Below are 22833 nucleotides of genomic sequence, written 5' to 3'. Positions count from 1 at the left end.
GAAACATACGTTTTATTTCACACACACACACAAAAAAGAAAAGAAAAAAAAGGGAGGAAAATGTGATAAGTCATAGTCATCCCCTAATAAACTACAAACTCTTGGAATACAAAATAAAAAGGAAATCCAAACAGTCTTGATGGGACAAAAATTTGGTTTCACAAAGCTGAAAAATCTGTCACAAAGTCTCTGTTGTATAAATATAGTCAATCCTATCTTTAATGCAGAGTCAGACCAAAAAAAAAAAAAAAAAAAAAAAGCCTTGGCATAAGAAATCACCTGGTCCTTGAATATACCACAATGTTTGTTTATCTTCCCAGCCAAATCAGGTGATGCTTACGTGATGAGAATTACTTGTGTCTTCCAGCACTCTAGGTGACCAAATGGGATTTAAGTATTTTGTCTCCTGAGCCCACACTACCTCCCCCAGTAGCCTGTGCAAAGCACTATAGCCTTAGTATAAGAGTTAAAGGCTTTTCCCATATAAAAATCTAACATGTGTCTGTCCTAAAATTGAGCATGGTGATGGCTGCACAGTTCTTTTTTTTTTTTTTTAATATTTTAGTTCTTTGAATATATTCAAATCCATTGACTTGTACATTTTCAATGAGCCAATTGTATGGTATGTGAATTATATCTCAATGCTGTTAAAAAAAAAAATACTGAACATGTCTGAGCAACAGGTGACCCCAATTCACAGCTCAGGAGCTCCTGGCAAGACACAGGGAAGATCCATAGAAGTTGGTACACCAAGGGATAGATAAAGGGAGATGCTTAAAACGTTGTGACTCAATCAGTGGAGTTTGAGGTTGCTCTGGGGGCACTGAGGTTCAAGATGTCGGAATAAAGAAGTCAGCAGAGTAGATATTTTTTTCCTACTGCTTCCAGTCTAAGGACCATGTGTGCCTCTTGCCACAAAGAAAGTTATTCAGCAGGAAAGCAGATGCTTTCTGGGTGTTGCTGAGGCCACAGAAAACTTTCCGCTGGAGTTCAGGAGCGAAGTATCTGCATCCGTCGGGAGAAATTCCAACATCGCTTAGAGGGTCTGAGAGCCTGACTCCCCTGAGAGGAGCACGCCCCCCACCCCAGCAAAGCTCCTAGATTTATTGAACCAAAGGGACTGCCTGCCTTCAGTGATCCTACTGATGACCAGAAGTTCACAGCAGGGCCCGGTTCTCACTGACCCTTTTATAAGGGCACTGCCGGAGAAGCAGTGCCTAATCAGACCAGCAGACCATCTTGGTGGCAGATAAACCACTCTGAGAGACCATTCCCATTCTATACCTACCCTCTGGGGACCACGTGGCCACTCAGGAAAAAAAAATAGGCACAACCAAGGTTGAGTGGGCCCTCACCCAGGGACGGTCATGCCAACCTGATAGCGAGGGAGGGAGAACACCGGGAGTAAGAGAACAAGAATTTAAGCTCTTGTGCTGGTTTTGCCGTTGCAGTTACTTGAAGTTCATCAGTTACACGAGGTGCCAAAGTGGGGAGAAGGGGCACAGAGGACACTCACTTTACTCACCTTTCAGAAGGGGATCTGCCAGAAACTGGGACCAGAAGTCTTTTTCATTTTTAGCACACAGAAGAAATGAGAACAGGAAAAAGAGAAAGCTAGGGGCTCGGGAGGGTGAAGGATGACAGTTTGCTAAATATCTTTTTCAGTTCCCCTAGTCGTCTTTCCTCCAGGAAGACCGATGTGGTCTTCTGGCTGGAGTATGGGCTAGGAGTCAATTCTGGTTTTGGCCAGCCCAGAAAATGTTTATTCTGGAGCTGAGCAGATGAGTTAAGCTTAGAAACAGATATCCTGGCCACCTCGGGTCCATCCCATTGTGGGGCAGATCCCCCAGTACGGCCCCACTAAAACCTTGGCCTCCTCGTGTTCTTTCAAAATAAGATACCCCTGGTCCATGATATGCTCAAGCCTGTACAAATGGGGACCTCAAGTGCAGGACATTTTCCTTGCTGGTAAGGTTTGGCGTGTCTGTGGGTACAAGCAAGCAGAGAAGAAAGCAAGATCACCTGTGTTTGGGGCTTACCTGGTTCTCTTTAACATCATAGGGAGATGGTGGGACATTAAAAAATAAGCGGGGAGAATAAATTCACTGGGGCTTTGGGCATTTTCTTGGTGCACTTTTTCCTTTAGCTCTTGTGAGAATATTCATCGCTTATTGAGAAAAAGGAAGTCAAGTACCAGGTTTCAAAAACAAAAGGAAACTTTCCTTATTGCTTCTCTTTGTGCTTATCAAGACTTTTCTTCCCAGACCTGACTCACCTTGCCCCCAGCCTAGCCACGAAACTCAGTCTGAGCTGGTTATCCAGGAGAGAAGAATCCAGACTACCGTCACAGACCAGGAGAGAACACCAACACTCTCCTTACCCAGCCTCTCTCCTAAAGAGATCATAAGCAGAGGGCAGATCACCAGAAAAACTCCCAGCTGCTTCTGCCGTTAGGGCAGAGGAAGTTGTTTCTATACTTCAGAAGAGAGAAATATTTTCATTCCGGAGCTCTATGAATTATGAGCAGACGAAGCTATGGCTCTGGCAGCTAGACCATTTTGGGAAACAAGATGCGAGCAAGGGAGTAATATACAAACAAAGTGTGGGTATATTTGACAGGTTTGAGGCAAGCAGAAAGGAAGGTTTGGGTACTCTATAAAAAAAACCAGATATCGGAAATCCAAACTTCTTCTGATAAGGCCACAATGAAGAGATTCCCAGCAGGAAGCTGGCAGCCAAATCGCCACAGGCTTGCAAGGTGGTGTGCCCAGGTGAAGAGGCAGGGGAGGCAGGGCAGTGCCTCTTACAGGTCCATGTCTGGGCCTCCTGACGATGTCTTCAGTGGCACGGAGTCAAATCCATCAGGAGTCCTCTGAAAGAGAGATGGTGACAGGAGCTGGCTGCTGCACGGCGGCAAGATGGGGAACAAAGGAGAGAAACGGAAAAGAGGTGACAGGAGGAACCCTTATGGAATTCCTGCTTCCAGTGGCTTTGTGGAAACAGACAGAAGATACCCTCTATTCTTCTTGGTCCTTCCAGTCAGTCAGAGGGTAAGAAAAATCTTTAAAACCCCCTGCTTTGCATCTTTGCTGAATTCTAAAAACCCAGAAAGACTCAAGGGTCCCAGGGTGAATGGTTCTCCCATTGGTCTTTCACACACACACACACACACACACACACACACACACACACACACGCATCACCCTGCCGGGTTAGCACAAAGGGAATGAGATTCAGCAGTCTAAACTCCTCCTCGCCCTCCCCTGCCCATCCTGGTTACTACCTTCCCACCCACACCTGTTGGATGAACTGGTTCAGGACAGGAGGGAGGTGTGGGCTCTGGCAGGCTAGGGCTGCACAGGGCTGTGGCCCCGGAGGCGTTGCTCAGATGCTCTCTGCTGGCCCCACACCTGGCGACAGTGCTGTCAGCATAGCATTTATGAGCTTCAGATCTGCTCACCCACACACACACACACACACACACACACACACACACACACACACGGAGCCAACTCTCCCAGCTCCACAGCGCTCAGTGGTGAGCAGCGCGGCCTTAGCTATGACTCAGCCCCCACAGGACAGGACCCAGACATCAGGGGACAGCACCCTCCACTGGTCAAAGGAGAGCCTCACTTCTATCAGAAGTTGATCCTAGGGTTCGCCTCTTCCCCACCCTCCGAGAAAAAAAAAAAAAAAGGGAAATGATTCTTACAACGTGGATGGTTCAATACTCCTTCTGGAAGTTAAAAGGCCCAAACAGTCCATCAACTGGAGTGCATGTTGGGAGAGAAGGAGCCTAGTCAAGAGCAGCCTTGGGCCCCATGGGAAACAGTAATGGTGTGGAAATACAGAAGGCAGAAGCCAGGATTTTGAGGGTGGGGGGCTGGAACAGTAGGAAGGGTGGGGAGTAGAGTAGTGAGTGGTCCCTGAACAGTGTGGGACCATTCAATGTCCTAGGACTGGTGTCTTCTCCAGCCCTCCAGGCTGACCTCAGTGTGCTGGCCAGCCTCCCTACCTTAGAGGTAAATGATTTGATCTTCCCAAAGAGTGACTTCTTGCTGGTAAAAATGAGGTCATCCTCCACGTCCTCGCCTTCCATGATGGCACAGCTGTCAGCAGCTGGCAGGTCGCAGTCCTTGAGGGTAGCGTTCATCACCAGCTTGGAGTACTTGTACTCCAGTCTGTGAGGCGGGGCAATGAGAAAGGTTAGACAAGGAAATGTGGAATAAGAGAGGGGAGAGGGAGAGAGGGAGAGAGGCTGGGCCCTAAACAGGGAGCCACAGATAAGGCAACTGAAGCCTAGCAAAGTGGTGTGAGGCCTGGGCTTACAGCTAAGGAATCTTGATTTCCAGCTCAGTGATCTTCTTCCCTTAAGGCTAGCTGTGTCTGTGTTCTCAAAGCTTAATAGAAATACTGGAATGATGAGGTCATTATTTTAATTAGTAATAATAACAACAAACTAAGGATATTCTGCTTTTCCTTTGAGCATCTAACGGTCTTTTATAGACCACCATGTGGTACTGTCCCTGTTCAGGAGTCAGGACAGCCAAGGCAGCTGCTGGATAAGTGGCTCAACAAGTCTCTGGCCGGAGTCACAGGGTCCATGGCCAACCCCAGAGAAAAGCCTCATGGATTGAATTCTCAGATGTCCTCTTCCCGGTGCAGTGACCCAACCCTGCCCATCCCCAGACTCCAATACCCCATCACATACTTTTGATTCTTTTTCCAAAAGTAACAGGTCAGGACGGTGAGCAGGATGGCAGTACAGGTGCCTGCAGAGATGCCCACTTTCAGCCAGAAGTCGATGGTTTTGCAGATGGTGACTCTCTGCTCAGGCAGGGAGATGCCACCCGCACACAGCTTTGGCTCGCGCCACACGTAAGTGGTCTTCTGTTGGGGACAAAGACAAGGAACTCAGAGATTACATTCCCTTCTCTCCCAGGACGTCCCTGAGCAGAGAGACCCACCTGGATCCCGGCCACACAGCTGCTGACGATAGCGTGGTAGTCAGCAGGGGAGCAGAGCGGACAAGCAGCCAGGCTCTCCCACAGGAAGTGGAAGTTACAGCCGTCACAGGTCCCATCGGAACATGCGCTAGCAAAGCAGAAAGGAGACGTGAGGGCTTATGCGCTGGGTGGTGGCAAGAGCTGGTGGGAGTCCCATCATCTCATAGCTCTCCTCGCCAGACTCTTAGCCCCACCAGCGTCCTTCCCGCTAGTCCTTAATACAGGTTTTGCTCTCCAGTGTCCCTGATAACAAGAGGCCTTCCCAGTCTCCACCAGGTTCTCTACCCTCTGCCCACTTGTTTCTGCTACATCAGATGAGAGCTAATGTCAGGTGTCTGAGCTGTACCATGGCTGCCCCAGCCAACGCCCCCTCAGAGGCTTCTGTTCTCCCCCATGGACCTGTGACATTTTGCAAAAGCCTCTTCAATGCAGCTTCCTTGGGCGGGGGTGAGGTGGGGTGCTGGGTTTCAGGAACAGACTTAGGTCATGGATATCTGTTAGTTACTTTACTGCAATGTTTATACCAGCAAGAACAATGGTCTTATATTTTGACACCACAGAGTTAAAATATCTTGCATTGGTCCCCATCTACCCGAGCAGCTGCTATTTAGAAACAGCATTCCCTTGGGTGCCTGGGTGCCTGGGTGGCTTAGTCGGCTGGGCATGTGCCTTCAGTTCAGGTCATGGTCCCAGGGTCCTGGGATCAAGCCCTGAGTTGGGCTCCCCACTGAGTAGGGAGCCTGCTTCTCCTTCTACCCTTCCCCCCTGTTTGTGCTCTGTCTCTCTGTCTCTCTCTCTCTTTAATAAATAAATAAAATCTTAAAAAAAGAAAGAAACAGCATTCTCCAAACCATCTTCCTCAAGACATTAGCGCCCCTCAACATGTTAGTTGGGGGAAAGAAGGAGGTGAGGGAAGGGTCCTGCAATCAAATTGGTTCCAGAATTCTCAATTCAGCGCACCCAGCTATTAAACTCATAATTGGGTCCTTTGATTACGCAGAGATTGCTAAAACTGTTACTCCTCCTAATAATAGCAAGTACACACCAGACACCACAAGAAGTCCACAAGTCTCCTGGTCTCACTGAAGCCTCAAGATCACCCCCTGAGGGAACTTCCTGTTATCCTCATTTTACAGATAAGGAACAAGAGACCCAGAGAAGATAAGAAATGTATCCACGATACATAGCTGGTAACTGGAGGACATGAATCCAATAGCTGTGCCTAGCTGTCCCCGTAATGGTATGGGATTGTGAGAATAGCTTGGACTCTTCCTTCTGCCCCACTTCTGACACCTGAAGATTGAGAATTTGAAGTCATGACTGTGTCCCCAATAGCCCACTCATGCCTCTCAGAGTGTTTTCTCTTTGACTCTTGGGATGAAACGAGTCCAAAGAAGGGAGACCTTGTTACACACCCCTTTACCTCGGCAGCGACAGACGTCCAGGAGCGGGTTTCAGTGGACTGCATCGGACACGGATGGTGGTCGATCTCCCAGAACTGCAGGACTGGGTCACGTCATTGGACCTGCAGAGCAAGCCAGCCCCCGGTGGGGGTAGAAGTCACTCACCTGTTTCATTGGGGAGTCACTAAGTGAGGTCAGCACCAAACAGTTCCCTTGCTGGGGAAGTCAGGACTTGGGGGTGCACAGGAGTTGGTTTATACACTGTGAGAGTGGGGATTGGGGAGAGCTCGTCAAGGGGAAAGGCATTGGTCCAGGAGAGATTAGCATAGGCATAACACCGGAGTCTCCTAAGGCAGGAAGGGAAGTCAGCCACAGATAATCCCATATTTCTCCCTGCCTCCAGGGCAGTCCTGCCCCAATAATACCCCAGAAGCTGGGACCAGTGAACTCCCAGCCTGTAGCTGTCATGGCTGGGTCAATCTGCTAGACATCGGACATGTTCTGGCTTGATAAGTAGGTGGCTGGAGAGAGGGATGCACCAGAAACGGTGGCGGGGCTAGGTTTCCCTTGCATCGGCCTGGTCTCTCATCTTCACCTATAAAAGAAGATCACGTCCGGTATTCCCAAGGACTCCGGGTGGAAAAGTTCAGCTGGGGAGGTGATTCCATCCAGAGTCATATCTGTTGTCACCCCTGCCAAATTAGAGCTCCTAATTAGTTGTCACTAGTAGCATGAGCCAGCAACCACTTCAATTCTTCCAATACCTGTCAACATCCAACCTTCCTCCATCTCCTCACATTCCCGACTGGCTCATGAAAGGGTAAACCAAGGTTTGTCAGAGGCCCCAGGATGGAATACAAAACAGAGATCAAGAGGGTGGGCCCCTCATCTGGGGCCTTTTTATCTCAGAGCCTGGTAGCCTCACTCTCTCTTACACACTCACACACACTCACACACACTCACACACTCACACAGGCTGGAGCAGCTGGGTCACTCACCGATAAGACGGTCGGCGAGGCTGACAGGCTGCGAGGACACTCCAGCCTTGTAGCCTGTCACCTCCGGGGGGATGATGACCGCCTGGCAGACGTAGGCTGTGATGGATTTGGAGAAACCCGACTCACCCTCAGGAATCCGGAGGTCGGTGACATTGTCGGCACACACGGACATTTTCTTACCCTGGGTAGGGGGACGTAGGGAGGAAGGAATGGGAAGGAGTGAATGGTCACACAATTCCCAAAGGGGAAGAGGGCACATTGCTTTCACATCTGAAATTTCAGCCTTCCAGTGGTATGCTGCAGTGGAATGATTTCATCCTAGATCTAATTACAAGACACATTTTTTTTTTTTAAAGCTAAAAATAAGGCCTCGGTGTCCTAGTTTCTGGAACTCTGGCCCAGAGGTCGCCAAGCCTTTTTGTTTCCTCGGAGTCACGTGGGAGCCTCATATAAGCAGGGTCGGGATGGTGGCAAAGACCTGGAGTTCTAATCTACCAGCCCACCAGTTAATAGTCTTCCTTCTCCTAGCCAGATTTCTAGATAGATACTGAAATATATAACCGAGTCTCTGAAGTTTTTGAACATCTGGCTTGGCTCACATTCCCTCTCTATCTCCCTTAGTGCTTGTCGTGAGAGCACTTTCCAGACAGATTCCCAGCAGTTAAAACAGACCCCACAACTAGCCCCCTCCCTGCCTTGAGATAGGACATCTTAGAAATAATTGGAACCTAATCCACTAAAAAAAAAAAAAAAAAAAAAAAAAAAAGGACCAAGTGAAGAAAGTCTGTGTTTATGTAGAAAACATGACAAGAAATAAAATGTTCTCTAACAACCCTCACTGTAGAGAACTCTGGAAGATGGTAAGATTAAGTCTCCTTCTTCCTGGAGATTTTGTAATAGAGGAAATACTGAGGTATTATTCCTTCAACAACATTACATTTATGGAATATCAGTATATAATGTGTCAGCATAAAATCATTTGTTCACTACTTTAAATTTGAGTGTACTAAACCCAAAGAATAAATACAAAAGCACTTATTCAAAAGGATATGTACACCCCTAAGTTTATTGCAGCATTATTTACAAAAGCCAAATTGTGGAAGCTGCCCAAGTACCCACTGATAAATTAATGGATAAAGAAGATGTGGCATATATACACAATGGAGTATTATTCAGCCATAAAAAGGAATGAAATTCTGCCTTTTGTAACAACATGGCTGGAGCTAGAGAGTATTATGCTAAGAGAAATAAACCAGTCAGAGAAAGACAAATACTATATGATTTCACTCATATGTGGAATTTAAGAAACAAAATAAATGAACAAAGGAAAAAAGAGAGAGAGAGAGCGAGGGAGGCAAAGCAGGAAAGAGACTCTAAACTATAGAGAACAAGCTGATGGGTGGGAGAGTGGGTGAAACAGGTGATGGAGACTAAGGAATGTACTTGTGATGAGCACCAGGTGATGTATGGAAGTGTCGAATCACTACATTGTACTCCTGAAACTAAGGTAATACTACGTTACATTCTAGTAATGTATGTTAACTACCTATACTGGAATTAAAATTAAAAGCTTAGTAAAATGTTTAAGAATGGAAGTGTCCTAAGCACTTACCCTGTCAGATTTCCAATATTCTAAATTTTATTACAAGTGAAGTTATGTCAATTGCTAAATCTGGTGATTCTTAGTTTATTTTTCAGATTGTAAGAAATTAGGGACAAGAGAACAGAAAGAAACCTTTGCGTTATGGTAAAACAAAGACCCATTTTTGTCTTTGAACTGACAGTAGTGTGACAGCAACAGGAGACATTTCTGAAAAGAATAAAGGGGAAAAAACCAAAAAGTCAATCTCTCCAAATTCCCTGTCTTCATCTCTCTCCCCACTCACTGAATGAAACTTTTGCTACATGGATCTTGCTTTAATCAGCCTCAGTTTCTGAGTTACCACTAACCCTTGGAAGCTTCATTTGAACTTCAAAGACTTGTAAAAACAAGATAGAGACATGCATCTCTAATCTTCCATAGATTATTTCTTTTTTTAAATTAAGATATAATTGCCATAGAACATTGATTGGTTTATTTCTTGGCGTGTTCTCTATACAAACACAAATCAACTTTTTTTCACATGTTCCAGAAGGTGGTAGAAGACTGACTGTGTGTTAAGTGAGGTCTCACTGCCACACAGGGTCTCAGACTAAAGGCTCAAGATGCCCTTTATTTTGCTGCATTTGAAACTATCTCTCCGACTGCTAATCCTGGCTTGTTTGTAATTTAGTTAAGTGCTGTAGTGCTGGGATTACTCTTTACATTTCTGTCTTTGACTTGTACATCCAACACATTTACAGCAGCGTGAAATGCCTAAAGGTAACATTCTTCCCATATCCTGGAAAGCCTTTCACATCCCTTTTAAAAAACTGCCCACAAAGTTTCTTAGAGATGAACTACATACAGTTTATTTTATCCAGTCTTTAGGAAACAAATGTCAAATGCCTTGATTAGTGAAGACTGCTCAGACTGCTCTTTAAAGGGAAAAAAAAAAAATCTTCCTCTGGCATTGCTTTTTAATATTCAGTTTGAAAGAATTAAAGTCAGGTAGGAGAAATGAATATCTTAACTCAAACACCTTTATTTTCCTAAATGTTTATATTCCAAATGATTTAATTTTAGAGGAAAACGTCCTCCGAGAGAATTATCATCACTTAGAAACGCTGGCGTCTTCTCAGTCGCCTGCTGCCTGGATTTTTGGCTTTGCGCCTGTGTCCATCTCTGGCTCTGACCCTCTGGTGTCCCATTTCGATATGATGCCCCGACACTCACACAGCTTACCTCGTTTCCACACAGACTGAGGGTAAAGTGGTGGAAATATTTCAGCCCTTTGGAAGTGAAGCTTGGCCCTCCAGCCAGAGAGACGGTGTTTGCCAAAGCCAAGAAGTTGTAGTCCAACCCCCTGGTCGGAGTGCTGGTGGAGAAGGTGCAGTCATTGTAGCACAAAGAGTGGATCTGAGGGGAAAGTCTCGGTCAGGTGGGCTGTTTGGGCGGGGCCTGAAGGGGACTGTATGGAGAGTGGCAGCTATTATCCCCAGCCTGGTCCAGTTCAGGAGTGAGAGAAGCAGACGAAAGGATTGGGTGGGCATTAAAATAAGGGAAATGGGCTAGTGAGGGTTATGTACATCCCACAGTGCACTTGTTAGCACGCATATGGTATACAGACCCGAGTCTACTATTTTTCAGTAAGGAATTCAGACAGATTTTATAGCCTTGTCTCTCTGCCTAGATGGCTGAACTCTCTCTGAGGACTTAAGGTAGCCCCTTCTTGCTTTTTAGCAGAAGACAGGGAGGCGCGAACTAGAAGGGTATTCCGGATGGCAGAAGAGAAGCTATAAGACTTTCCCGTGCCCCATTTAAAAGTCACTGAAGCCTGCCTCCTCTCTCCCAGGTTCTCTGCAGGACGCTGAGCCTCAGAGGGGATTTAGGGGACCTGGGTGCTTTTGGCTCAGGTCATGACCTTATGGGTCCTGATCTTGTGGGTCGTGAAATGGAGCCCCACAAGGGGCTCTGTGCTCAGCATGAAGTCAGCTTCTCTCCCTCTCTCTCTGTCCTCTTGCTCTCCTTCTCTCCCTCTTTGGCATAAATAATAATAATAATAAATAATAATAAGTAATAAATAAATAAATCTTTAAAAAGAGGGGACTACATCCCATAAACCCCATAAACACCTTACTCCTTTCTAGAATCTCCGTTCAGCAGCAGCCTTATGCAACTGTCATTCCCTCCCTCAGCGGCAGAGGGAGCCCTAGGGGACGAAGTTTGCAGCAAAGGCCTGGGGTGCCTGGAAGAGGTTCCCCAGGTCTCAGAACTGTGGCATTTACTGCACAGCTAAACTAAGCAGCATTTGCAGACTGTATAAATAATGCCTCACAGATGTTTGTGTATCGAAGTGTCTGTGATAAGTAAAATATAAGTTCATTTAAAAAGGATTAATGGGGACGCCTGGGTGGCTCAGTTGGTTAAGCCGCTGCCTTCGGCTCAGGTCATGATCTCAGGGTCCTGGGATCGAGTCCCGCATCAGGCTCTCTGCTCAGCAGGGAGCCTGCTTCCCTCTCTCTCTCTCTGCCTGCCTCTCCGACTACTTGTGATTTCTCTCTGTCAAATAAATAAATAAAAATCTTAAAAAAAAAAAAAAATAAAAAGGATTAATGATTTGTCTCCCTCCCTGTCCGCAAGAGACTCTTAATCTCAGGAAACAAACTGAGGGTTGCTGGAGGGGAGGGGGGTGGGAAGGATGGGGTGGCTGCGTGATGGACACTGAGGAGGGTATGTGCTCTGGTGAGTGCTGTGAATTGTGAATGAATGATGATTCACAGACCTGTATCCCTGGAGCAAATAATACATTATATGTTAATAATAAATAAATAAATAAATAAATAAAGCGTTAATGAATACTTAAGAACTTTTCATCATAGTACTTTCTTAGCTTCAGAAAGTGCATGGGGGCAACAGCACTGTTATTTTACTTTAGAAAAAACCTCTAGGATAGAAGACAGCAATGCCAGTTAACCGTATGTCCCAGCGATGGTGGGTTGCCTTCCCAAAGGAGAGGGGGGCCAACTCCCATGACAACAGGCTGCACTGAAGTAGGCTGAATGTGAGCCCAAGCTCTCATTCCTTCCCTTTAGGTCTCTGCAGAGATGCCAAATAACCCTCTGGACCGGATGGTCACAGATCTCCCTAACCCACCCCGTGAAGATGAGACTTGTCATGGCTGAGGCCTAGACCCTGAAAACCAACTTCTCTGCAGCTAAGAACTTGCTCTCCACGCTCAAAGCCTGGGCAGGTATCCTCAAGGACTCTAACCTGGGAGTGAGCTACAGGGAATGCTTGGCTATCGACCCCTCAAGAGCCCCCCCCCCCCAGGTCCTGGCACCCTCTGAGGTGGTCCATTCAGAGATCCAAGGTTAGAATGCATGATACATGGTTGGCACCTTGTTGCTCTTGGTCCCTGGACCGCAGGGCACACAGGCCTGGATGCCGTAAGGCTGGTGGGCCTTCAGGATTGTGTTCGGGGGGCAGGAGTGGCAGGTTCCTGAGTCCCGATCAATGTAGTAGCCAGGAGGACAAGAGGTGCAGGAGGAGCCCATGTCAGAGGCTTCCAGGGCACAGGGACGGCAGTAGGAGGCCACCCCGTCCATGACGTTGGTGATATTGATGGAGTAGATTTTGGCGACATCATTGGTGTACTTCCTGCCCTGGAAACGGGAGGAGAGAGGGGAGAGGCCTGAGATGTCAGCAGCAATTGGGTTCTCTAGAAATAGCAAATGACTACTTAACCCTCTTTACCCTCCAGTACTTGAGAAAAATCTGAGAAGCATACTATTCTTCTTCACTGAAGAGTAGTCCTTTGTGAACATTTTGTGTCACATTAAACCAACACGAGCCCATTCTAAATGTTCTATAAAAATATTAAGTGCCACAGGAGAAATATGCAGTAGATACCATTACATGAAAAAAGCAGGTCTCTTCCTTGTGAAAGGGGACAAAAAATGTACTTGAACTTTTAGTGCCATCTTCCTGGGAAGTCATTTGGACAAGACCAGATGCTTCTCAGGGGTGGGAATAGGCCGTTCCGTGCTTGACTCTTTCAGATCCTTCGAACCCTTGGGTTCTGAACCTCACACTCATACTTAAGCTACTTCCAGGAATTATCCTGGCTCAGAGGTCTCTTCTGGAAGCCAGGGGTCTGGAGAAGGGCAGCAGCTTACCATCTCATGAAAAGTTGTCCTCTGGAAGGCCCAGGTGAAGCTCATGGTAGCATTCTCCTCAATGATATAGGTGTAAGACTGTTTGCCTTTGGAACCTTTCCATGTCTCCACGGGAGTATTGGTCCTAGAATTCACACCCTGAATCCAAGATAGATAAGTGAAGAAGGCACAGTGGCTGGGTGGCTGGCTGGTGTGCATGGGGGGGTGGGGGGCAGTGTTCCCATACTGCTGCCATCCCGGCGGTCAGAACAGTCGGTCAGACCCATGTTAAACTGTGAAGTCCCTGAAGGACAGTCTAGGCCCTTCTGTGAAGTTACTATAAACAGGGCCATCAGTTACACTGGCGCACCAAAGGGGGCCGGCGGTCAGTTATGTTGATGGCCGAAGGGAGCCAACCTTCACAATAGTTCCCCGAAGCCCCACAGCAGACAAAAAAAGGGAAACATACCACCATGAAGTAGAGCTCACAATTCACAGAACAGATGGTCTCAAAGACAAATGTGATCCTGGCCACCTCTTTATTCTCTGTGTCTGCCGTCACTGACTGTGGAGGTCTGTGGGGGCAGAAATGAAAAGTCAGCTCCCAAGACCAGGCAGTGCTTCCTGAAGAGCCCAGACAGCAGCAAAAGGTCTGCTGGGGGACAGGATTAAGTTCTGAGGACTTTGGAAAGAGCATGGATTAAGTCCAATTCTGCCACCTGGCTATGCGATCAAATTGCAGTTTCCTCATCTGTAAAATGAAGGTGATAATACCTTTCTTATTTACCTTCCATCACTGTGGTGCGATCCAAGGGCATAACAGAGGGAGGAGTGCTTTGTAACATGCTCTAGAATCTCACTAGCAGAGTGGGGTCCTCAGACCAGCAGCATCGCCCTCACCCGAGCTTATCAGAGGCCCGGAACCTCAGGCCCCCCACACAGACCCACTGAATCAGAATCTGCACGTTAACGTGATTCCCAGGTGATGCAGAAACACATCAAGGTTCCAGAGTACCTACATGCACTTAGCAGCTCACTCTCTGGGGTGGTGAGAGATTTTCTCGGGTCAAATGAGCAGATATTTCAATTTGTCATCTCTTCAACCAAGTTCTCGGGCTGGTCCTTCTTTTGGGAAGACAGAGCCAAGCCCCAGGGAGCAGGTGGGGTAGGGGTGGTGAGTGGAAGAGGTGAGGAACCACTCTACTGGAGCAGTCAGCTTTGCAAATTAAAATGTCCTTTTGGGAATGTTACCCCCATCCCTCCAAAGCCTAAAAACCGAGCTCACCCTGCAAATGGGTTATAAATTAATTTACACTGCTCAGCGATAAGCTGAGTAAATTAAGTAAGTAAATTAAGAGAAGAGACATTATTCCTTTTGAGCAACTACCATGGGCTTGAGCACTGTGCCAGTGATGGAAAGGAGGGAGCTTGAAGAAGATAATGGAGAAGCCAGACTGGCAATAGGAAAATGCATTCAGCAGTCCTCCCTCATCTTGAAAGCTCATATGGGCAGAAGAATTCACTTTGGCTTTGGAAATCCATTTATGGCTTTTCTTTTGTCCTTGGCCATTTGCTTGTGTCCTAAGAACCACCAGTCCCAACTCCTATCTACACAGTTATGCTAACCACTGGGCTGGAAAAATCATCTCAACCTGAGTTAGTCCAAAGTCACAGACTATCAATCCCCCTGTTTTACCAACGAGGAGCCTGAAGCCTACAGCAGCATGGTGACTTCCCCGAGTTCACAAAGCCAGTAACTGGTGAAGTTCAAGTGCCTGTTTTCAGTAGAGTGTTCTTTTCACCACACCACATTGCCTGTAGTCTTTATCTTAATGGCAAACGCATTGCTTAATGTCCTAGGTCTTCTTGGGATATGGGGATCATTATGACAGCAAGAGCCATCCATTTCAGTCTTCTTGTCCCAAATGAAGACGAACTGTCTGGCCTTCTTTGTAAATTTTTAAAAATTTATTTATTTATTTATTTACTTTGGGTTTATTTACTTATTTTAGAGAGAGAGAAAGTACACAGTGGGGAGGGGCAGAGGAAGAGAGAGGATCTCAAGCAGAGTCCCTCCTGAGCTCAGAGCACAATGCGGGGCTCCATCCCACAACCATGAGATCATGACCTGAGCCGAAATCCAGAGTCGGATGCTTAACCGACTGAGCCACACAGGCACCCCTGGCCTTCTTTTTAAAAGTTGTGCGTTTGTTTGTAACATTTTATCTGATGGCGTGAAGAGGGAGAATTCAAGTAGCGAGCGTGTGGCCAATCCATGAGAGAAGCCAGGTGTGAGAGAGTGCCAGCGGGAGGTCTGCCAGTGTGGGCAGCAACTAGGAAACCACCTGAACATTCAGGTTAATGCTCTCAGACCACTACCCTGCTCCCCTCTGTTCTGAACTCATGCTTCCACACGCCAGAACCCTCTCCTCTACAACACTCCAAGCTATGTGGGACTTGGATGTGGTCAAGGTGGTGTGGGCTTCCTTTAGCTCTGTATCCCTCACCTGAATCCTGGCACAACCAGGGTGAGAATCATGAAGTCATTGTCTGAGGCTCCAACAGCTGTATATATGTGATCACCGGCCACCTCCCAGCCTGGAAAAGGAGAGGGGAGAGTCAGTGTCCCAGGGGTCCCAGGTGCAGGGAAACATGCACCCAGCTGACACTCTGAGAGAGAGAGAGAACACCGTCCTTTGAGGCATCCAGACCCACCACCAAAGCAAAACCATGTTATCTATCCTGCTACTTCGGTCAAAGACTCTGAAGATCTTAGAGCAAGCCCTTTGGAGTGTGTGCACATGGTTGCTAGCTCTGGTTCTATCTACAAAACTAAGGTCTGGCAGAACGAACGTCCATGGGGAGTGGAACATTCCAGAGGATACATGGCGTGATTAGCTCATTTTTCTGGGGATATCACTGTTATGAAGAAATGTGAAGCGGGAGAGCTCCCGGACAGCAGGGAGCTGACAGCTCACTGCGGTGAGGAGGTACTCACCAGTCATGCCCTTGTACTCAAAGTTGATCCCACTGAGGACTGTGGTTTCCATGTTCGAGGGCAGCGTGTTCCACCATTTGTATTCGAATCCTACTGCTGGCTCAGTCCCAGCTGGACAGTGGCTGCAATCTGGGGGAACCACAAGATCCGTGCCTTTAGCAATGAGGCCGCAGCCACCCTGACGGGAGCTGCTGTCCCTCAGACAAGGGACAACAGTGGTGGGCAGTGTGCACGTTCCACTGACCACTCTGAGTGCCACGCCACCCACCCAGGTAGGGGACATGGGAATGGACAGGACGCAGACAGAGAGGTTACCAGAGCCGTTGGAGTAAGAGCCGTAAGGGCAGGGCTCACAGCTGCTGTTGTTGGTTTTGAAGAAGCCCGGGTTGCAGGGCGGGCAGCGGGTCTTCACCCCAGAGGCAGGCAGCTTCACGGCCCCCTCGAGATCTTCTCCACAGATCTTCGGCTGGGCCCATTTGTACATGAGCTGGGTCTGCAGAAACGGATGAAGAATGGCTCAGCCTGTGTGGGATTTAGCACATCTTTAGAGTGGTGGTGGTAGGGGGTACTCGGGTCTATGATGAAAGTTTCATGAGGGTAGGGGACCCCCTTCTGGTCACCAATATATTCCATGCTCCTGGCCCAGAGCCCGGCACATGGCCGTGCTCAGTAAATATCCGCTAAGTGTTGCCTGGATGAAGAAGGGTATACTCAGCGAGGACATGTGTGACAGGGAGAAGGGAAGGACCAGTTGTCTCCAGAGAAAGCTCTGGTTCCAGTGTAGCATCTTATGACTACCAAGGTCACAGGAAAAGTAGCTGATGAAAATCCCAAAACATAAAAAGGGATGTCTCCATGTGTCTTCCAAGTATTTTTCTTGCTTTTGCATTTATTCAGTAGGCATGTATAGAAGCCTACTACACTTGTGTGCCAGAACTGGGAAGAGACATGGCTCCTTCCCTTTAGGGGCTCACCATCTAGCAAGGACAACAGTCGCGTAAGAACAATCTGCGTGGGTGGATGGATACTGTCTTGATGGGACATCAAGACAAAAGGGACAATGTTGGCCAAGGGCTACAAACTTCCAGTTATAAGACCAGTAAGTTCTGGGGCACTAAGTTGCATCAAGGTGATTACAGTTAATAGTACTATACTACTGTATATACCCGAGAGCTGCTTAGAGAGTAGATCTTAAATGTTTTCACCACACAAAAGGATAATTATGTGATATCATGGAGGTGTTAATTAATGCTATGGTGGTCAGCATTTTGCAATATATAAGTATATCAAATGAATACAGTGGGCACCTTAAACTTACATAAAGTTATGCATCAATTACATCTCGATGAAGTTGGGGGTAATGGGAAGAGGAAAGGTCAGCCATCAGATCAGTGGACAAGGAAAACACTGTATCTGTCACTCCATAGGGCCATCCCTACTCTTTTGATGGAGGTATGGGATACAGAAGAGGGGATGACATGGGGAGGCTCCTGGTTCCGCAGGGGAAAGCTACTTGTGTGGCCCTTGGGCCAAGTCAGAGATAAAAGGTGTAATCTACAAGAGCAAATTGCATTGAAGGGAGGATGCTCTGCTCCTGGCAGCACAGCAATGCATGTGAAAAGGTGGACCAATAAGGCATCCATCCACTTTACTCAGCATAAGAAAGGACCAGTCTTAAGAGGAGCCTGTGCTGTCTTGGGTCCTGGGGCTCCTCTCCTGACCCTCTCCATTCCACCGTGAAGAGACTCCTCCCTGTGAAGAGCAGCCAATGGCCAGAGCCCCAAACTTGGGCTCTAACCTGGGTGCTCTCTTCCTGCTTGTCCCCCGAGTCTGATGGACAGAAGGGTCTGGGGAGCAGGAACACTGCAGGGGCCATCTCCTGGAGCAGCACATGCAGCAGACCCGGAGGACTGGTCAACCTGTCCCTGAGGAACCACCAAGGCACGGCAAAGACCATAAGGGCGATCATGGGAGTGGACTCAAGTTATGGCCCTTGATTTAAAAATACAGTTTAGAAGACAAAATGAAAGCATGAGACAGAGCAGAGCCAGTGCAGGCGTGAGAGCTCTGCGAGGCAATCCTGATGAATGCATACTCCTGTGCACTCATGCTGCAGGGCTCCTCCCCTGAGCCTTGGCTGGGCTGCCAGGAGGAGCAGTGGCTCTGGCCCCGCTGAGCATCCAGAGGCCCCAGGCTGTTCTGGCAAGGGCAGACGCCCCCGCTGGCAGGCAGCAGAGCTCGCTGCCCCTCCAGAGGGCCTTGGCTGGAGGTTAGGAGAGGATACTGGAGCAGAAGGAAGCAAAGACCACCACATTCAGCCCCATGTTATGCCAAGGGGGGAGAAGAGCAGCAGGATTCAACATCCCCATTTAATTAGTGAGTCAATTGATGCCAAGAAGATGAAAATGATTTTTACAAGGTCATACAGAATCCCAGACACTGCACAACAGAGGTAAAACTGATGAGATGTGTAGCCATTCTCCCTCGGCTGCTGGGGGAGAGAACGATGCTCGAAACACGAGGGCAGGTGTGGGGAAGGGTGAGGAGTAAGAGAGGATGATGAAAAGCAATCACTGCTAAGGACCAGACTTTATCCCATGCTTATCTGGCAAGAGGAGAATTCATCCAGCCGCCCAACCAGGAAACACTTACGCATCCTAATAATAGCCAAGCCTATGCTTAACGCTGAATGCAAATTTCCCAACTTCTATCTTTCTGAGAGGCTGTGGTTTAGGGATACAGACAATTCATCTGGAACCTCTGATCTAAAACAAATCCTTCCACTCGTGCCCCTGAGCCATCCTAGCTCACTTTCTGCTGTTCCTCGAATTTGCTGGACACAAGTCAGCCTCCTCCACATGTGCTGTGTGCACAGAAACCACGGTGGCCACCCCTTGTCTCACTCAGGTCTCTGTTCAAATGTTACGTCCTCAAATGTCATCCCAACCCTCTCTAAAACAGCACTGTCACCCTTTGTCATTCTCTGTCTTTTCATCTTTTCTTAATTTTTTGCTTCCACTCACTACCATCTGATATACTCTTATTTATGTTTTATCTGTTGTCTCTCTTTCCACTGGCTCCCCAGCAAGAAAGAAGCCCCGTAAAAGTAGATGTTCCCCCACCCTGTTTGGTTAACTGCTGTATGGGAGGTACCAGGCACAGGCACAGTAAATGACTTTTGAACATGTGACCTCCTCTGAAAGGCCTTCCCTGGCTCCCCAGTCCTGGTCACGGCTCTCCCGGAGGCCCCCAGGCCCCTGCACTTCCTCCTCCTGTTCTCATCTCTCACCTTCCCTCCCAGAACAGTGAGCTCTGGGAGGGCAGGGCAGGAGCCTTCATCACGTGACCCCCAGCCGGGGCACAAGGCCTGGCAGAGCATTTGTTCTCAAATCACGCCTGCTGACTCAGAGGTGACGCAGACTACAAAGGAAAGACTCTCTGAGGCAGAAAGCCTGGGGGAAAGAAGGAACCAGCAGAGACAGAACAGTCAGCCCATTCTCCAGTGAGACAGGAAATGGGAATGAATTCCCTTTGCCAGCCGACAAAAGCAGTGCTGAGGGGACAGGTCTGATGAGTTCCATGAGGAAATAAGAGCACCATGGCCCAGAGGCGCCAAGGGAATGGGAGAAACCAAGCAAAAGAAAATGCAATGGCTTTTTTGCAACAGAGCATGTGTGAATAAGCAGTGGAACAAATGGGGCAAAAACAGTTTCTGACCTGAAGATGAAAGAGGCCATCTCGCTTTGCCTCCCCACTCCCCCTCCCAGGCCCTGGAGTCCCCACAGAGGTCTGTGGGATTTTCTCCCTGCCAGCTCCACTGACTTCTGGAACCCCAAATGTAGTAAAGCCCAAGGAGTGGGCAAAGGAGCTATCTGGGGGCCAAGGGGCTCCAAGACCATGCTACCCACCTCTCCGTTGGCATCACAGGCTGTGTGAGTATAGAAGTAATCTTTATCCGTGCAGGCCGGGCGCACTTTGCAGGAGGAGGATCCCTTCTCTAAATTGTAAAAGCAAGGACAAATAGGTGAAGTCACGTAAGAAATCAGAGCTCTTCACCACTTGCTCATGACCCTAGGACCTCCAAGACCCTGGGGTACAGCACACAAACACAGGTATTGCGGGAAGAAGAAAATCCAGCCCACCCACCCTTCCTTCTGCTTCGCTTCCAGAACCTAAAGCCCCACTCAGATACCCCCTTTGCACCTGTCCCTGGTGCTATGAGAAGGCACTGGTGGGCAGGGCATCAGGAAGGGGACGCGCCAGCGGGCCAGTGAGAGGGGTGGGGAGCCAGAGACAGCATCTTCCAGGCTAACCACAACTAACGCGGTTTTTTGAGACCTGCCATGTTCCATTTGCTTCATAATCCTGTGCAGGTGTTTTTTTCCACTCCTGAAGGATTACAGCAAATCTTAGGAAAGCTTAGGACAGTGTCTTCATACTCTTATTCCAATTCTTTCCCTGCATTTTCTCTGAATATCTCCCTCCAATGAAGGCCTTCCACCTTCGGCGTTTCCCTTTCTCCAGGCACCCACTCTCCACAAATAAGGTGGTCATTTCCTCCAACTCCACTTAAGACAAAGAGTTTTTTCCACTTTCCCCTCCCCCAAACATCCTGCCACTATCTCTAACCCTTGACCTGTTCCTAATAAAAAAGGTATCAACTATCATTTTATTTATTCTACTCTCTGTATGTTAGCTCTGCTTTAACCCTGTGAATGCTTGAATGGCAAGAACTATTTCAGTGTATCCCTCTTTAAAGCAGTGGACTTCACCTTTTTGGAATTAAAAACATTTTAAGAAACTGAAACAAAAGACCAGTTTGGTTTTTCCAGAAAAATATATGTAATTTATGCAAATTAATTTTTAAAACTTTAAAAAAAAAATTTTAAAACCAGGGAATTTATTTTCTCCAGAATGAGAACCACTGCTTCGGGCACCTGGGTGGCTCAGTCATTGAGTATCTGCCTTCCGCTTCGGGTTGTGATCCCAGAGTCCTGGGATCAAACCCCACATGGGGCTCCTGCTCAGCGGGAAGCATGCTTCTCCCTCTCCCACTCCCCCTGCTTTTGTCTCTCTCTGTCAAATAAATAAATGGAATCTTAAAATCTTAAAAAAAAAAGAAAAGAAGAGAAAAGAAAACCACTGCTTCATAGAGGACCAGTGCAGCACTATTACTACTGCTCCTGTCATTGTCATTTCTTTTTTTTTTTTTTTAAGATTTTATTTATTTATTTGACAGAGAGAAATCATAAGTAGGCAGAGAGACAGGCAGAGAGAGGAAGGGAAGCAGGCTCCCCACCAAGCAGAGAGCCCGATGCGGGACTCGATCCCAGGACCCTGAGATCATGACCTGAGCCGAAGGCAGAGGCTTAACCCACTGAGCCACCTAGGCGCCCCTGTCACTGTCATTTCTAAGGTGACTGCTGTGTCACCTGCAGGCAAGCATTTGATACAAGTGTGCCATCCTCTCTCTGTAGATTACCTGACAGGCCATGTGATAGACTGAAATGAGATTTTCAGTATTACGATCTGGGTTTGGATCCCGTTCCATTTAGTAGCTGTGTCACTTTAGGCAAGCTACTGAACCTCTCTGACTCGTAGAGCTCTCCTCCGTAGAGCATGAATAATAATATCTACCTTACCTGAGCCAGCACGTTCTTGGTGCATTGCAAGTAGGGGCTCACTAAATGCTGGTAACTATTACTCTCTGTGTTTGTGGGAATTATTATTTTTTTTTAAAGATTTTTATTTATTTATTTGACAGAGAGAAATCACAAGTAGTCGGAGAAGCAGGCAGAGAGAGAGAGGGAAGCAGGCTCCCTGCTCAGCAGAGAGCCCGATGCGGGACTCGATCCCAGGACCCTGGGATCATGACCTGAGCCGAAGGCAGCGGCTTAACCCACTGAGCCACCCAGGCGCCCCTGTGGGAATTATTTTTATTTGTTAACTGTTATGAGATTTAAAAAAAAAAAAAAAAGATGTTTTTATTTGTTTGAGAGAGAGAGAGAGCCCAGGGGAAGGGGAAGGAGGCAGAGGGAGAGAGAGACTCTCAGGTAGACTGCTTGCTGAGCGCGGAGCCCAACCTCATGACCCGGAGATCATGACCTGAGCCAAAGCCAAGAGTCTGATGCTCAATCTTCTGAGCCACCCAGGCGTCCCTTGTCATGGGATTTTATCTGTCTATCTACTTATTTATTTGACAGAGAGAGACAGCAAGAGAGGAACAAAGCAGGGGAAGTGGGAGAGGGAGAGTTGGCTTCCCACTGAGCAGGGAGCCCGATGCAGGGCTGGATCCCAGGATCCTGGGATCATGGCCTGAGCTGAGGGCAGACGTCTAACGACTGAGCCACCCAGGGGCCCCTTGTCATGAGATTTTAAATAAGGATTGAAAGTTTCTTTCTCTCCCTTCCAGTTAAGTCTTATACCTCAACTGATCCTTTCTTCTTTCTGAGGCACCAAATGAGTTCCTAGATCAGAGAATCTCCTAGTTACACCCTTGTTGGCCTGCCCTAGGGAGCTCCCTCCACTGCGTGTTCCCACACCTCTTCTGTTCCCATCTGATTAGCCTGGGCAAGAGGGAGCTACTGCCTGAGGAACAGCTGGAGTCTTCTCAGCTCATTGACTTGGTTAACAAGCAGAAGGCCCTATTCAGCCAGAGGGATCCAGGGATTCCTGCTTTTGAGAAGCTGGGC

At 47.8% G+C, this 22833-nt stretch overlaps 1 protein-coding gene across 2 annotated transcripts in view; it reads right to left on the bottom strand.

Annotated features, from left to right (window-relative positions):
* Positions 1-2585: 2585 nt before the first annotated feature.
* Positions 2586-22833, bottom strand: part of ELAPOR1 (endosome-lysosome associated apoptosis and autophagy regulator 1) — a 69108-nt gene continuing 48860 nt past the window's right edge. Inside the window, exons 8-22 of one of the 2 annotated variants that reach the window (XM_059375628.1) lie at positions 20050-20138; positions 16457-16634; positions 16142-16270; positions 15651-15741; positions 13613-13718; positions 13165-13302; positions 12388-12651; positions 10232-10405; positions 7408-7588; positions 7005-7101; positions 6430-6531; positions 4968-5094; positions 4712-4890; positions 4016-4181; positions 2586-2903 (exon numbers count right to left, since the gene is read on the bottom strand). In XM_059375628.1, the coding sequence (XP_059231611.1) occupies positions 2862-2903; positions 4016-4181; positions 4712-4890; positions 4968-5094; positions 6430-6531; positions 7005-7101; positions 7408-7588; positions 10232-10405; positions 12388-12651; positions 13165-13302; positions 13613-13718; positions 15651-15741; positions 16142-16270; positions 16457-16634; positions 20050-20138 (2063 nt within the window). In that variant the 3' untranslated portion in view covers positions 2586-2861. The remainder of the gene's footprint in view (positions 2904-4015; positions 4182-4711; positions 4891-4967; positions 5095-6429; positions 6532-7004; positions 7102-7407; positions 7589-10231; positions 10406-12387; positions 12652-13164; positions 13303-13612; positions 13719-15650; positions 15742-16141; positions 16271-16456; positions 16635-20049; positions 20139-22833) is intronic. The other variant, XM_059375627.1, reaches the window with a different exon arrangement.

The sequence above is a fragment of the Mustela nigripes genome, chromosome 14 (genome assembly GCF_022355385.1).
Source record: "Mustela nigripes isolate SB6536 chromosome 14, MUSNIG.SB6536, whole genome shotgun sequence".
Lineage (NCBI taxonomy): Eukaryota > Metazoa > Chordata > Mammalia > Carnivora > Mustelidae > Mustela > Mustela nigripes.
Note: the sequence above shows the minus strand (reverse complement) of the source record. Positions and strands in the feature narration are given on the sequence as shown.